Source organism: Trichomycterus rosablanca, chromosome 7 (assembly GCF_030014385.1).
Source record: "Trichomycterus rosablanca isolate fTriRos1 chromosome 7, fTriRos1.hap1, whole genome shotgun sequence".
NCBI classification, from domain to species: Eukaryota; Metazoa; Chordata; class Actinopteri; order Siluriformes; family Trichomycteridae; genus Trichomycterus; species Trichomycterus rosablanca.
In genome coordinates, this window is record NC_085994.1 from 24,393,417 (window position 1) to 24,408,820 (window position 15,404).

Below are 15,404 nucleotides of genomic sequence, written 5' to 3' on the forward strand. Positions count from 1 at the left end.
CTTCGAGCACAGAGAAGTCGAAGCCGCTTCTGGACATGTTAACATAAGGCTTTTTTTTTGCACAGTAAAGTTTTAAGTGGCATTTGTGCATGTAACTCTGTATTGTAGTGCTTGACAAAGGTTTACCAAAGTAATCCCTCACCCATGTGGTTATATCAGCTATTGTTAAGTGACGGTTCTTGATGCAGTGCCGTCTGAGGGATCAAATATCAAGGGCAGTCAGCTTAATCTTGCACCCTTGGACCTTACGCACTGAAATTCCTCCTGATTCCTTGAACCTTTTAATGATATTATGCACTGTAGAGGGAGAAATATGCAAATCCCTTCAAATCTTTCTTTGAGGTTCATTGTTTTTAAACATTTCTGGAGATCCTCTGTGCATCTTTGCTCATCAAAGACTCAGCCTTTCCTGGATGCTGCTTTTGTACCAAACCATGATTACAATCACCTGTTGACATCACCTGTTTGGAATCACATCATTATTTAGTTTTTTCACCTCACCTTAAATTGACCCCGTCCCAACTTTTTTTTTAAATGTGTTGCAGTCCTGAAATGCACAAATGTTCATTAATAAATGAAATGAAGTTGAGCAGATAAAACATGAAATATCTCATGAAATAAAAGTCAAAGTAAATGTAAGTAACCCAACCTTTTCTGATTTGGGGTTGTATAATAGCATGATTTGATAGGTTGTGGGTGGAGAAAGACCTAACCTAAACCCCACTGAGTACTACTGGGATGAACTGGTAGACAGGCCTTCTCATCCAACACCAGTGCCTGACTTAAAAACACTGTTTAACTCAATAGCTTTTGCAGAAAAGTAAAGGCTACTGCCATGAATGGGGTGCCAACTCCATATTATTGTCCACAGTTTTGGAACGGGATGTACAAAAAGCAGGGGTGGCACAGTGTCACATTGGGTAGCACCGTCACCTCACAGCAAGAATGGTGAGTTGTGTGGGTTTTCTTAGGGAGCTCCGGTTACTTCCAACAGTCCAAAGACATGCAGTAAGATTAACTGGAGCGACCTAGGTGTGCTTGCGCACCTTGTGTTTCCTACCTTTCGCCCAGTGGTGGTTAAACAGGTAACTAATAAACGTCCAAGAAAGCTTATGTTAAGACAAATACAGTGTATCACAAAAGTGAGTACACCCCTCACATTTCTGCAGATATTTAAGTATATCTTTTCATGGGACAACACTGACAAAATGACACTTTGACACGATGAAAAGTAGTCTGTGTGCAGCTTATATAACAGTGTAAATTTATTCTTCCCTCAAAATAACTCAATATACAGCCATTAATGTCTAAACCACCGGCAACAAAAGTGAGTACACCCCTAAGAGACTACACCCCTAAATGTCCAAATTGAGCACTGCTTGTCATTTTCCCTCCAAAATGTCATGTGATTTGTTAGTGTTACTAGGTCTCAGGTGTGCATAGGGAGCAGGTGTGTTCAATTTAGTAGTACAGCTCTCACACTCTCTCATACTGGTCACTGAAAGTTTCAACATGGCACCTCATGGCAAAGAACTCTCTGAGGATCTTAAAAGACGAATTGTTGCGCTACATGAAGATGGCCAAGGCTACAAGAAGATTGCCAACACCCTGAAACTGAGCTGCAGCACAGTGGCCAAGATCATCCAGCGTTTTAAAAGAGCAGGGTCCACTCAGAACAGACCTCGCGTTGGTCGTCCAAAGAAGCTGAGTGCACGTGCTCAGCGTCACATCCAACTGCTGTCTTTGAAAGATAGGCGCAGGAGTGCTGTCAGCATTGCTGCAGAGATTGAAAAGGTGGGGTGTCAGCCTGTCAGTGCTCAGACCATACGCCGCACACTACATCAAATTGGTCTGCATGGCTGTCACCCCAGAAGGAAGCCTCTTCTGAAGTCTCTACACAAGAAAGCCCGCAAACAGTTTGCTGAAGACATGTCAACAAAGGACATGGATTACTGGAACCATGTCCTATGGTCTGATGAGACCAAGATTAATTTGTTTGGTTCAGATGGTCTCAAGCATGTGTGGCGGCAATCAGGTGAGGAGTACAAAGATAAGTGTGTCATGCCTACAGTCAAGCCTGGTGGTGGGAATGCCATGGTCTGGGGCTGCATGAGTGCAGCAGGTGTTGGGGAGTTACATTTCATTGAGGGACACATGAACTCCAATATGTACTGTGAAATACTGAAGAAGAGCATGATCCCCTCCCTCCGGAAACTGGGTCTCGGGCAGTGTTCCAGCATGATAATGACCCCAAACACACCTCTAAGACGACCACTGCTTTATTGAAGAGGCTGAGGGTAAAGGTGATGGACTGGCCAAGCATGTCTCCAGACCTAAACCCAATAGAACATCTTTGGGGCATCCTCAAGCGGAAGGTGCAGGAGCGCAAAGTCTCGAATATCCACCAGCTCCGTGATGTCGTCATGGAGGAGTGGAAAAGCATTCCAGTGGCAATCTGTGAAGCTCTGGTAAACTCCATGCCCAGGAGAGTTAAGGCAGTTCTGGGAAATAATGGTGGCCACACAAAATATTGACACTTCAGGAACTTTCACTAAGGGGTGTACTCACTTTTGTTGCCGGTGGTTTAGACATTAATGGCTGTATATTGAGTTATTTTGAGGGAAGAATAAATTTACACTGTTATATAAGCTGCACACAGACTACTTTTCATTGTGTCAAAGTGTCATTTTGTCAGTGCTGTCCCATGAAAAGATATACTTAAATATCTGCAGAAATGTGAGGGGTGTACTCACTTTTGTGATACACTGTAACTAACTACGCAGCAGCAACATGGGGAGAAAATAAAGAACTCAACACAAAAAGGACCCGGACCAACCCATATGGGAATGGAACCCAGGACCTACATGCTGTGAGACGACATTACTACGAACCAAGCCACTTCGGTTTTAATTTACAGTAGATTTAGTAAGTATTCAGACCCCTTGACTACCATTCCTTATTGCAGATCCTCTCAAGCACAGTTACACTGGAGGGTGAGCATCTGTGAACAGCCCACTTTGGGTCTCCCAACAAATGTTTAAAGAGGTTTAGGTTTGGGCTTTTGCTGAGTCACTTAAAGACATTCAAGACTTGCCCCAAAGCCACTTCAGTTGTTTTGTTGTTTTGACTGCATGCTTTGGGTCATTGTCATGTCAAAAAGTGAACTGTCACCCCAGTCTGAGTTTGCGTGCACTGTGGGGGAGGTTTTCCTAAATTTGGCTGCATATAGCTGTACCTCAGTACTTAACAGTATCCTGATGTCTGCCACTGGGAAGCATCCAGAATGCATGATGCTGCCCCTATTTTTCATTGTAGGTATGGTATTAGCCAGGTAATATGCAGGGCCTGTTCTTTGCCAGACATATTGCTTGCTGTTCTGCCCAAAGAGCTCAATTTTTGTCTTATCAGACTTTTAGATCCACATGGCTGGCAGGACACAAGGTTTCTTAGCAGAACATTGCCCAAAGCATCACACTGCCTCCGCCGGCTTACCTTCTTCCCATAGTGCATCCTGGTGCCATGTGTTCCTCGGGTAAGCGACGCACACGCACCCGGTCATCCACGTGATGTAAAAGAAAACGTGAATCCTCAGACCAGGCCACCTTCTGCCATTGCTCCATGGTCCAGTTCCGATGCTCACATGCCCATTGGCGGGGGACAGGGGTCAGCATGGGCACCCTGACTGGTCGGCGGCTATGCAGCCCCATACACAACAAACTGCGATGCACTGTGTATTCTGACACCTTTCTATCAGAACCAGCATTAACTTCTTCAGCAATTTGATCTACAGTAGCTCGTCTGTTGGATCGGACCACACGGGCCAGCCTTCGCTCCCCACGTGCATCAATGAGCCTTGACCACCCATGACCCTGTCATGGGCTTACAACTGTTCCATCCTGGACCACTTTTGATAGATACTGACCACTGCAGACCGGGAACACCCCACAAGAGCTGCAGACACAACTAGAAATCAGCAGATTTTACTTATTTATTTTTAAATCTACCAATCTGCGTTTTGATTTCATGAGCTAGGCAGGTGCACCCGAGCTGCATTTACATGTTGCTGCCACAAATGTACAAAAACATCAGCTGCACATGTATGTAACTGCTTTAGCATTGTCATGCATGATGCCTTGTGCCAAACAGACATCTGGCTCTTATTTTTAATTAAGCACTTTAGTTCAGTTTAGGATTAAACTGGCAAATGCGTTTTCATTGAGGATTTTGAGAAGTCAGTAACACCCGCAAACTGGCAGCTGGTATTGAGAGCACAGAAACATGGGCTGGTTCCTGGGGACCCAGGTTTGACCCAGGTATGGTCACTGCCTCCGGTCACTGTCTGTTTTCTGTGTGGCTTTCATCACATCTTCCAAATTGCCCCTAACAGTCAATTGTGGGTGTGCTGCACTGCAATGTATTGGCAGCTTGTCTTGTGTATATTCAATGCCTGTGCCCAAATTGATCAGAATACAGCAGTTATCAAGTTTCTTAAATAAAAAAAATAGTTATGTATGCTGCAAAAAGCAAAATCATACATCATAGAAAGCAACATTTAAATTAGTAAATGTAAGTAATATGTTACTTACTGTTGTTGTTTTATTGCATTAACATATGTGTAGGTATACCACCTCAAAAAAACTCCTTGTTTCTACACTCACTGTCCATTTTACCAGCTCCACTTACCATATAGAAGCACTTTGTAGTTCTACAATTACTGACTGTAGTCCATCTGTTTCTCTACATACTTTTTAGCCTGCTTTCACCCTGTTCTTCAATGGTCAGGACCACTACAGAGCAGGTATTATTTAGGTGGTGGATCATTCTCAGCACTGCAGTGACACTGACATGGTGGTGGTGTGTTAGTGTGTGTTGTGCTGGTGTGAGTGGATCAGACACAGCAGCACTGCTGGAGTTTTTAAATACCGTGTCCACTCCATTAGACACTCCTACCTAGTTGTTCCACCTTGTAGATGTAAAGTCTGAGACAATCGCTCATCTGTTGCTGCTGTTTGAGTTGGTCATCTTCTAGACCTTCATCAGTGGTCTCAGGATGCTGCCCACGGGGCGCTGTTGGCTGGATATTTTGGTTGGTGAACTATTCTCAGTCCAGCAGTGACAGTGAGGTGTTTAAAAAAAAAACTCCACTTATATTAGCACAACACACACTAACACACCACCACCATGTCAGTGTCACTGCAGTGCTAAGAATGATCCACCACCCAAATAATACCTACTCTGTGTGGTCCTGTGGGGATCCTGACCATTAAAAAACAGCATGAAAGCAGGCTAACAAAGCATGCAGAGAAACAGATGGACTACAGTCAGTGATTGTAGAACTACAAAGTGCTTCTATATGGTAAGTGGAGCTAATAAAATGGACAGTGAGTGTAGAAACAAGAAGGTTCATCAGAAGAAGCTCTTTTATAATGCATTTGACTATTTCACATCCTGCCCTAATGTATCTTCCCCACATCTAAATGTCTGTGCTAGCTTCAAATCTGACGACATAATGAATCCCATTGTTATATCTGTAGAAAAGATGTCTAGTCACCAAAATAATCGTGTCAGATATTGATGCTAACTACTGTAATTATTTTCCCTGTGGATTAAAAGGGGCAAAGTATTGAAATGCAAAGCATGACATAGCCTTTCAGTCTGCAAAAGACATTTTTAAACCATTGTACCCAGTTTAAAACTTCTATTTATTATAGATTATGCAATACGTATTGGTGTTAGAACAGACAGATTTCAGAGCAACAATATCTTATCACACCCATTAAAATGGCTGGTGATTTATAATTATAGACTGTGAATGTTTCATCAACTGCTTTATCCTGATCAGGGTCATAGCAGGTCTGGTTCCAACTAGAAACACTGGGTGCAAGCAGGAATACCCTGGACAGGGTACCAATCAATCACAGGGCTTCACGCTCCACCCCGACAGAGCATTTCAGCATTTGGAGGGCATTTGACTGGCGCCTTTATCCAAAGCGACTTACATTACAGTTACAGTATACAGTCTGAGCAATTGAGGGTTAAGGGTCTAAGGGCCTACAAATCTTAGACTACAGACTAGTCAAAAAATAGACAAAATAAATTTGGACTTTTCTTTTAACAAGACATCTGTTGCAATTCGTGCCTATTCAGAGAAAAGAGCATTTGTCAGGTCAGGCACTGATGTATGAAGAGACACCAGCAATTTAGATGATTACTTTTTGGTGGGGGAAAAACGTTATTTAATGTCTTGTTGGTGATTATAATAGACTAAAGCTAGTCGGTTCTTATCAAGATCAAGAAGACAATCAAAACTGTCCCCCTATGAAAATTGGTTCAGATGTTCATATGGAATCCAAGAACCTCTAAAAAAATGCTTATGTCTTCATAAAAGGAGAATTTTTACTTTATAAAGCGCTAATTTAGACAAATGAAGACTCAAAGTGTTTATATGAAAGAAAACATTTATTAAAAATGAATAAATTAGAAAATAATTCTATAATTCTAAAAATTTATATAACATATTGAAAAAAGTAATCAGAATGGCATTGGCCGTGGTATAGCTGCTTGTGCCAGACAGGTTGGTTTAAGTATGTTAGAAATAAGAGGTAATGGACAGAAGGGCCTTGTTGATAAGAAAGGTCAAAATATAATAGCAAGACTGGTTAGAAAACATCCAAGAGCACAAGTCTTAGACTACAGACTAAACAATATAGACCTCCTACTACAAATCAAGCATCGATTAAAAGACACAGCCTATCTAAATATTGTTCCTGGCCAAATTAATTCCTTTAGGCCACAATTCACTTCTATTACAAAAGCTACTTGTAGTTAGATCTGGTTATGCGCCATGTCAGAAAGCAAACTTAAACTGGTGCCGTAAGCATTACAATGAGATCAGTGTACTTCAATGGCCTCCCCAGTTATTAGATCTAAATCTAAAGGAGCACATTTGGAATGTGAAAATAGGATTACCAGTATATTACAGTATAAGTATGGTAAAAAATAAAGGCTATATACACCAAACAGCCATAACATTAAAACCGCCTCCTTGTTTTTACACTCACTATCCATTTTATCAGCTCCACTTACCATACAGAAACACTTTATAGTTCTACAAGTACTGATTGTAGTCCATCTGTTTCTCTACATACTTTTATCCTTATTTCAACCTGTTCTTTAATGGTCAGGACCCCCACAACCCACCACAGAGCAGGTATTATTTAGGTGGTGAATGATTCTCAGCACTGCAGTGACACTGACATGGTGGTGGTGTGTTAGTGTGTGTTGTGCTAATATAAGTGGAGTTTTTAAATACTGTATCCACTCACTGTCCACTCTATTAGACACTCCTACCTAGTTGGTCCACCTTGTAGATGTAAGGTCAGAGACGATCGCTCATCTATTGCTGCCGTTTGAGTTGGTCATCTTCTAGACCAGGGGTATTCAACTAAAATTTAAAGAGGTCCAGTTAGAGAAAAATTCTTGAAGCAAAGGTCCGGAATGTTTAACTATATATATATATATATATATATATATATATATATATATATATATATATATATATTAATATTTACATTTTCAGCAGACACTTTTATCCAAAGCGACTTACACAATGAGCAATTGAGGGTTAAGGGCCTTGCTCAGGGACCCAACAATGGCAACTTGGTGGTGGTGGGGCTTGAACCTGCAACCTTCTGTTTACTGGTCCAGTACCTTAACCACTGAGCTATCACTGCTATATATATTATAACATATATATAACATATATAACATATATATATTATATATAAGTAGCCTAGTAGTTGTATCAACATCTGCATGTAATCAATAACTGACTGTCAAATCAGATGTTTGTTTATTTATTAGGATTATAACGTCATGTTTTACACTTTGGTTACATTCATGACAAGAACGGTAGTTACTCAATACACAAGATTCATCAGTTCACAAGGTTATATTGAACACAGTCTTGGACAATTCAGTGTCTCCAGTTCACCTCACTTGCACGTCTTTGTACTGTGGGAGGAAACCGGAGCTCCCGGAGTAAACCCACACAGACACGGGGAGAACATGCACACACAGAGAGGACCCGGACCGCCCCACCTTATCAAACCTTTCTCTTATCAAATTAAGAGAAAATAAAAATAAATTGTGCTCCAGTGGGAAGTAAGAACAGAAATGAGTCTCTCCATCACGGATTAAATGCTGTATTTTCGCTGTACACGTTTCTTTTTGGAGAGCGCCATTTGTCTCCTGTCTCACTCGTCTTTTCTCAACTTTCTTCTAACTAATAACTTTCTGCACAGTTGTCTGTATCTCTCCCTTCTTTTCGTTTTTTCTACGTTCGCTATCTTTCTTTTTCTTTCCACCGTCTTTTTACATGTAACTCGCCTCTAACTCTCTCATCTGTCTGCACTGTAGAGTCGCTGTGTTTACCGTCTGGAATGCACAGACTTGATTGGCTGAGTGGTGTCACGTGATTGGTCTGTGCGTTTTCTCATCCGCTAAACCGCTACTGTAAATGCTACAAAAGCTGCGCCGGTTAAAATAGAAGCGCTCCATCAGGTTTCAAATCATAACTTTCTGTTTTGGCTGTAGGTCCGGGTCCGTATGGGACAGCTTCTGGGTCCGGACCCGGACCGCGGTCCGCCTGTTAGTGACCTCTGTTCTAGACCTTCATCAGTGGTCACAAGACACTACCTACGGGGCGCTGTTGGATGGATGTTTTCGGTTGGTGGATTATCCTCAGTCCAGCAGTGACAGTGAGGTGTTTAAAAATTCATCAGCGCTGCTTTGTCTTACCAACTTATACCAGCACAACACACACTAACACACCACCACCATGTCAGTGTCACTGCAGTGATGAGAATGATCCACCACCCAAATAATACCTGCTCTGTAATGGTCCTGGGAGAGTCCTGACCATTGAAGAACAGCATGAAAGGGGGCTAACAAAGCATGCAGAGAAACAGATGGACTACATTTAGTAATTGTAGAACTACAAAGTGCTTCTTTATGGTAAGTGGAGCTGATAAAATGGACAGTGAGTGTAGAAACAAGAAGGTGGTTTTAATGTTATGGCTGATCGGTGTATAATATATAATATCTAAAATCGTATGCAAAAAGCCCTTGTGTATTACAAACCTCCTAGTTTCTGAGCAGGAATAGAGATGTCTTTGTCGAGGTTTGTTAGGGTCATCTCACACTCCTCTGCCCTTTCCAAATGCTGTAATCGCCTTTTACTGGCTGAAGATCCTGATCCCTTTAATCCTATCAGAGCTATCAGCTGAGGTGGTGCTTTTCTTACGGCTTGAGCTTCATCCCACCTTAACGCTGCCATCACACAAGCACACACACACATACATGCGCGCACACACACACTTACAGTCTCTTTTTTATTACAGATAGAAATCTCAAGTAAAAAGGATCAGAGTCACTCAGCCAGGGCTAATCTGTAAGTCCTATAAAAACAGACTCTACAAAAGCTGCAAGTCCATTTAGCTGAGCTAGTTGGGCTCGTCGAAGGGTCTGCGGCAGTAAGGACAACAGTTATGTTGGAGAACCAACAGCTCATAGTCCTCACTTTGGAACATCTAAGAGAAAAAGGAAAAAAGAGTGAGACAGCAGGACAGAGAAGAAGGGCGAGAGAAAAAAAACTAACACCCCCCCCCCCCCCCCCCCCCCCCCCATACCAATAAAACCATGGGAAACAGGAGAGGCATGATCTCATTTGTTTAATGCTAGACAGTCCATACTAGCTATTATTTATAATTAACTGAGTTAGGACACGTTTTGAATGCTTCACAGTAAATGAGATGAGATAAATAGAAGCAAGTTAACGTCTTTAGAATAGGGTACCTACTTTAAGGGTAAAAATTACAGACTGTGGGTCTGTCTAAAAATCTAGTGAGCTCTTTACATACACACACTCCAGAGAAGAAGTCAGTCTAAATTCTTAGATGCTTTAAAATGCTGCCAACTAAGGTGCCTTATTTCAAAGCGATAAACTGACGAGGGAGCGTTTAATACTTCCTTAGCGGTGAAGGCAATTCACTGCGGCACAATTTTTCTTACAACCCCAAATCAGAAAAAGTTGGGACAGCATGGAAAATGCGAGTTTCTTACATTTACTTCGACTTTAATTTGATTGCAGACAGGCTGAACCTAAGATATTTCATGTTTTATCTGCTCAACTTCATTTCATTTTTTAATAAACATCCATTCCTGCATTTTAGGTCTGCAACACATTTAAAAAAAAGTTGGGACAGTAAAGCATTTACCACTTTGTAATGTTGCCATTCCTCTTCACCACACTTAAAAGACATTTTGTTTCAGCTTTTATTTTGTGTCATTCTTCCTGCAAACACGTCTTAAGATGTGCAACTGTACGGGGTCGCCGTTGCATTTTTCGTTTCAAAATTGGGGACAGGTCAGGACTGCAGGCAGGCCAGTCCAGTACCTGTACCCTCTTCTTCCGCAGTCATGCCTGCAACATGTGGTCTTTCATTGTCTTGTTGAAAAATACATGGAGGTCCCTGGAAAAGATGACGTCTTGAAAGCAGCATATGTTGCTCTAAGATCTCAATGTACTTTTCTGCATTAATGCTGCCATCACAGAAGTGTAAATGACCTTTGCCAAGAGCACTGACACAGTCCCATACCATGACAGACCCTGGCTTTTGGACTTGTTGCTGATACCAGTCTGGATGGTCCTTTTCGTTTCTGGTCCAGAGCACACAGCGTCCATTTTTTCCAAAAAAGACCAAAAATTATGATTCATCTGACCACAATACACGTTTCCACTGTGATGGTCCATCCTAGATGCCTCAGAGCCTAGAGAAGTCGAAGCCGCTTCTGGACATGGTTAACATAAGGCTTCTTTTTTGCACAGTAAAGGTTTAAGTGGTATTTGTGCATGTAACTCTGTATTGTATTGACTGTATTGACAAAGGTTTACCAAAGTAATCCCTCACCCATGTGGTTATATCAGCTATTGTTGAGTGGTGGTTCTTGATGCAGTGCTGTCTGAGGGATCGAAGATCACGGGCGTTCAGCTTCAGTCTGCGCTCTTGGCTTTTATGCACTGAAATTTCTCCCAATTCCTTGAATTGTTTAATGATATTATGCACTGTAGAGGGAGAAACATGCAAATCCCTTCCAATCTTTCTTTGAGATTCATTGTTTTTAAACATTTCAATTATTTTCTCACACATTTGTTAACAAACTGGAGATCCTCTGATCATCTTTGCTCATCAAAGACTCAGCCTTTCCTGGATTCTGCTTTTGTACCAAACCATGATTACAATCACCTGTTGACATCACCTGTTTGGAATCAAATCATTATTTAGTTTTTTCACCTCATTACTAGCCTTAAATTGCCCCCGTCCCAATTTTTTTTGGAATGTGTTGCAAATGAAATGAAGTTAAGTAGATAAAACATGAAATATCTCAGGTTCAAACTGTCTGCAATCAAATAAAAGTAAAAGTAAATGTAAGGAACACTGCGGTTTTTATTTTATTTGCATTTTCCTTACTGTCCCAACTTTTTATGATTTAGGGTTGTACAAAAAATTTCTAAATAATGTATTGAGTTCTTTTTAAATGTAAATAAATTCTCACTAATTTGTATTTGTATAAAAAAAAAAAAACGAATTCAGGCTCGTCAGTTACAGTTTAACAATTTTCAGTACACAGACGGAGATGTTAGCTGGTATGCTAGCGGGTTGAGCCGCCTAAGCCCTTTGGTTTGAATGACCTGAGGCTAACTATGTTAGCTTAGCAAGCAAAAACTGTGGTGACATAATCGCCATAATCGCTGTCTAAGTAGTGTGTCTGAATAACCTGCCTTATTAGTTCAATGTCTTATTAGAATCCTCTCTACTTAGGCAGCTGCCTAGGTAGGCAGTAGGCAGCAAGGCAGCTCACTAGGTTTTCAGACAGACCCTAACATTATGCCAAAGGGCTGTTTGAGGCTGGGATCAGGTAAGCAGACTGGCCTTGCTGTTTGGACAGAAAGCAAAGTGTTCATGTGTGTTCTATCAATCATGCCACAGCAGTTGGGACAGAGGCAGAAGAGAATCAGACACTAGAAATTACGTACTGTTGAGCAACTGTAAGCCTTCCACAAAGTTGAATCAGTTCATCTGGACACAAGTTTGTTGTAGAGATACGTTTCATCACTCATCCAAGTGATTTCTTCAGTCTGAGCTGGTGGTGAATAACCCCAACCTTATATGCAGTTGATTTGCATAACGACTGATCACTTCCCATTGCATAACAATGGAACCGATGATCAGATCCATATGCAAATCACAATGACCATTAATTACAATGGCCATGTGTGCCTTTCACATATGAATGGGGTATAGCTCAAATCATGGCATTGTAAGATGGTGAGAGATGTACTCTTAGGCCCCTTGGTTCAGGGATGGTCGTCCCCTCATCACATAGATGGCCTCTTTGACTCCTCGTTTAAACCAGCGTTCCTCCTTGTCAAGGATCTGCACATCTTCATCACTAAATGAGTGGCCGCTGGCTTGCAGGTGAGTGTAAACCACAGAATCCTGGCCAGAAGAGGTCAATCTTCTACACTAGGCCATCCGTTTCGCCAGTGGCTGTTTAGTTTCCCTGATGTACCGTTCAAGGCAATCCTCCCAGCACCTAACAGCATACACTACGTTACTCTGTTTGTGTCGAGGGTCCCGGTCCTGAGGTCGAACTAATTTCAGTCGTAGGGTGTTTTGGAGTTTGAAAGCAACTGAAACACAGTGTTTGACCAGCCTCATATATAAACATGTTTTGGACATGTCCCTCCTTGCATGAATTCTGGTCTGAAATTTTTAACACATTCTCTGGGACCATTGGGATTACTTTTGAACTTTCTGCTCTTACAGCTATTTTTGGAATTTCTTCTCCCCCTTTACAGTTGACAAAATGTGAGGCTGATTTGGTTGCCTTTACAACTCTTTTGGCTAGGCGGCTGATCCTGTTGTGGTGGAAGCAGCCTACCTCACCCTCGTTTTCTTTGTGGATTAGGGAGATTTTTCATTTTGTTAAACTGCAAAAAATCCAGTAAGTACAGTAAAAGTTCTCTTTCTAGATTTAGAAACACTTGGGAGCCCTTTCTTAGATATGTGGAGCACCTGCAGTCTGTTAATTATCCAGAGTGACTCCCTAGTCTCCCAAGTTCTAAATGTAGTCATTTGTTAGTATCTATGTTTGGGATAATATACTGGTGTGGCACTAATATGAAACAGGCCAGGGTTTTGCTTTTTTTTATTTTTTTTATTTTATTTTATTTTTTTTTCGGGTTTTTTTTCTTTTTACTGTGTGTACCTAGTTATCTCACGTTTAATTGTGTAATTCTCAGGAAAACAGTCATTTTGCATATTTATATTTATGTTTAACTGTTTCTCTCTTCTTGTACAACACAATTTAAATTGCTGTAATATGTAAACTTAATAATTTCCTTTGTATTGTGTGAAAAAGCGAATAAATAAAACTGAGGGAACACTGCGTTTGGAGAATATCCGTCTCAATTGTTCCACTACTCCCGCTACATACGGAATCCCCACTGGTTTGCGCTTAGACCATGGTTGTCCTTCTCCTCCCTTCGATCCACTGGAGCTGTGTTTGGGCATTTTCCAGCTTTTACGAATGCCCACTTGCGATAACCACATTCACCCAGGGCCTTCTTGACATGAGATTTCTCTCTATCCTTGGCTGTAGTGTCCTAGTTTGTGCTCCAATGGATGATGGGAGTCAATCCTTAAGTACTGGTCCGTATGTGTCGGTTTGCGGTACACATTCACTTTCAAACGCCCCCCATCTCAAACAGCACATTCACAATTTAAGAAGGCTAAACTGTTTTTGCTTGCATCCTCCCTTGTGAACTTGATGTGTTTGTCCACCGAGTTGATGTGGTCCGTGAAATATGGTACTTCCTCAGATTTTATCCTAACCCAGGTGTCGTCCACATATCTGATAGGTGAGACTGGTGAGCCCGTTTTCATTGTTATGCAATGGGCTGTGATCGGTTGTTATGCAAATCAACTGCATATAAGGCTGGGTTATTCACCACCAGCTCAGACTGAAGAAGTCACTTGGATGAGTGACGAAACGTATCTCTACATCAAACTTGTGTCCAGATGAACTGATTCGACTTTGTGGATTTGTGTACCTGGATTATTGGGCATGCATCAAGAGAAACTGTAAGTCTTGTGTCAAGCAAACCTACTTGCACAACTGCAATAATTAGTATCCTGAGCTCCCCTGCTGTCGAAACTATAATTAATTGGAGTGATGGAACACTGTGGTAAATGCCCCGGTCCCAACTACTTGAGTGTGTTGCAAGCATCAAATTATAAATCTGTTTTATTACTGACATAATACAAAATATACAAAATACATTTAAGCTGGACAGTAAAAACAATAAAACTCTTTATTTGTTACTTGTCAGTTAAATAAAGGTTCAAGAAAATGAACAAATTGTAGATTCTCTTTTTCATTTTACACATTACAACTTTTCTAAAAACAGGGTTTGTATTTTTTGTAATACAACACAAACAACAGGAATGAATTTCAATACCAAGAGTAGTAAAAATATGCGTGTGCGTGTAGGTGTTTGTACCTGAAAGCACGATGGACACATGGTAATGCTGACATCGGGTAGTAGAGAGCGATAGTACTGCCAGCGGAGTGGCTTGGGCCAGCGTTTTATCAGGACATCTCTTCTAGACATGGAGCTCAACACTGCATGACTGACTATGACCGGAACGAACTCGCTACCCCCCTGCTGTAATACACACACAACAACGAGATAATTTTTTCAACTGTATTTTTTCTGTGACTGAGGATTGGAATCTCTTTCATTGAGCCTTTTTTTTTTTATACATTCTACCCCCTTTTTCTCCCAATTTAGCATAGCTAATCCGGTGCTTCGGTGGATTTGCGCATGAGATCAGCTTCGCGTACAGAGAGTCATGCCCCGGTCTCTGTGCTACTTTACTTAGTCCGGTCTTTTCCAACCAGCAGACTGGAATTAGCCAATTATGCCTGCAAGAGGGCGTCCAGCCGACCGGTAGCAGAGCCGAGAGATTTGAATTCGGGATTATACTGCTGCACCAGCTGGGTGCCAATTTCAACATCTTTATCAAATTTACACCTACTGGCTGTGCCTTAAATTTCACATTAACTAACAAGTCCCGCATATGACCTTAATAACCTTAAACCTTTTAACTCTACTAATCTTGCTGATCTCCTGAAGCAGTATAGCCCATCCTAAACATCATATGTTGCTGAAGCAGGACCTCTTGTAATCTCTACAGTCACTCAAAGCTCATCCAGCAGAAGCTGTTTTCTATAAATTGCCTTCTTTAGAATCTTTAGAATATTGTCAAAGAACGTCT

The 15,404-nt window shown here is 41.4% G+C and overlaps 1 protein-coding gene across 3 annotated transcripts in view; it reads right to left on the bottom strand.

The window, feature by feature from the left end:
* Nucleotides 1-9,378: 9,378 nt before the first annotated feature.
* ift122 (intraflagellar transport 122 homolog (Chlamydomonas)) overlaps nt 9,379-15,404 on the bottom strand; it is a 131,601-nt gene continuing 125,575 nt past the window's right edge. For all 3 annotated transcript variants that reach the window (XM_062999160.1, XM_062999162.1, XM_062999161.1), the window contains 2 exons: nt 14,627-14,791; nt 9,379-9,590 (listed from right to left, as the gene is read on the bottom strand). In XM_062999160.1, coding sequence (XP_062855230.1) covers nt 9,504-9,590; nt 14,627-14,791 — 252 coding nt within the window. In that variant the 3' untranslated portion in view covers nt 9,379-9,503. The remainder of the gene's footprint in view (nt 9,591-14,626; nt 14,792-15,404) is intronic.